The sequence below is a fragment of the Perkinsus marinus genome, assembly GCF_000006405.1.
Source record: "Perkinsus marinus ATCC 50983 genomic scaffold scf_1104296971468, whole genome shotgun sequence".
Classification (NCBI taxonomy): domain Eukaryota; phylum Perkinsozoa; order Perkinsida; family Perkinsidae; genus Perkinsus; species Perkinsus marinus.
Window position 1 is genome coordinate 1 of NW_003202083.1, and position 1,543 is coordinate 1,543.

At 51.9% G+C, this 1,543-nt stretch overlaps 1 protein-coding gene across 1 annotated transcript; it reads left to right on the plus strand.

Annotated features, from left to right (window-relative positions):
- Positions 1-456: 456 nt before the first annotated feature.
- Pmar_PMAR013776 (hypothetical protein) lies at positions 457-1,273 on the plus strand (the record flags this gene model as incomplete). Its single annotated transcript, XM_002766838.1, has 2 exons — positions 457-1,150; positions 1,194-1,273. 2 exons carry the CDS (start codon positions 457-459, stop codon positions 1,271-1,273), a joined length of 774 nt encoding a protein of 257 aa, XP_002766884.1.
- Between the last annotated feature and the right edge of the window lie 270 nt (positions 1,274-1,543).

Genomic DNA, 1,543 nt, shown 5'->3' on the forward strand with positions numbered 1-1,543 from the left:
CAGCAACCTCCACATGGTGCCCAGACCCATCGTGGCCCCCAAGTGTCCCCGAGGAATGCTTTGGATACCGCGGCTAACATTAACGCGCGGTTAACTGCTCGCTTTGTGCATGGCGACGAGACCCAGTCGCCCCCGCCGCAGCTAATTCCGAGTAGCCCCTCAAGAACGACTACGGTTCGTCATCCCACTACATCTGAGCAGCAAGTCCAGCATAGTGGCCCTCTCACAAGGAGCAGCAATAGACACCCTCAAGGAGCTTCCTCGTCTCGTCAGGAGCCAAGAGTTCCCACGGATACCGACGAGCCAGTGGTCCCTCAGCAACCTCAGACTGATAGAGGTGTTCCATCATGTAATCGCCCACCCGTTTCTGCACAGGACTTCTCAATTAGCGGGGGGGATATAGGCTTTAAGGCTCCGAAGCTCGCACTCTTCAGTGGTGAGAAAGCGCCCGATTCGATGTCGCTCGATGAGTGGCAGGCGCGATGGTGCTCGATTGCTCGTTCAAAGAACTGGACCCCACAGGAGAGGAGATCTAACTTGATTAACAGCCTGACGGGAAAGGCTTATAGACTCCTTTCTAAGCAAAGCTTCGCCCCATCTTTAACTGATGAGGCAGTCGAACGAGAGATTTGGCTACGTCTCCATAGGTCTTTCGGCCAAGGAGAGAAGCAAAGCTTCAAGAAGCTGATTGCCATGCAATTCCGCATTGGCCAAGATACCGTGGATTGTTATGGAGCCGATGTGCGACACAATACAGTGTTGGCATTCAGAGATCTGGATACCGCTTCCCATGAGAGGATTGCGGCGACCTTCTATTGGAATACACTGCCTCAGACGCAAACGGTGCGTCAGAGCTATGGTCTGTGGTCTTCCTTGGAACCCAAGGAGAGGACCCTCACGAAAGCTATTGATCTCACCAGGCCTCTATTTGAGGTAGACGAGACTGGTGGTGGTCCCACTCAAACAGGAGGCCCAGAGGAATTCAGCGCGGTAGTTGCCGCCCCAGGAAAGGGCCAGCAGCCCCAGAAGGGCAATTCTAAAGGCTGGAGATCTTCTAAAGGCTGGAATCAGAGGTGGTCCTTTGGCAAGGGGAACCAACCTCAAAAAGGAAAAGGCCAGTCCAAGGGACATGGCAAAGGAAAAGGATATCGTAGCACTCCTTATCCTCAATATGGATATGATCAGTGTTACAGCTGTGGTGGTTATGGCCATAGAGCCAATGTGTGTCCTTCGAGGCAACCACAGGAGAGCCACCCAGGAGATAGGCAAGTAAGAAGCTTAGCTTCTAGTATCTTGCTCATCGAGTTAGAGGGTTATTATTTCCTCATTGATTCTGGATGCTCGATGTCTATCTTGTCATCCATTTCAGGCTTGAGTGGGAAGCCAAGTTCGGATCGTACGAGGTCCATCACCACAATCTTTCAAAAGTCATATCAATGTCAAGTATCGAATAACATCAGTCTACCAGGCGGCGTTAAAGCCCTGTCGACTGTTGTGTTGAGAGAAGCACTGGTCACTGATCAACCGCTGGTTGCAGTCTGTC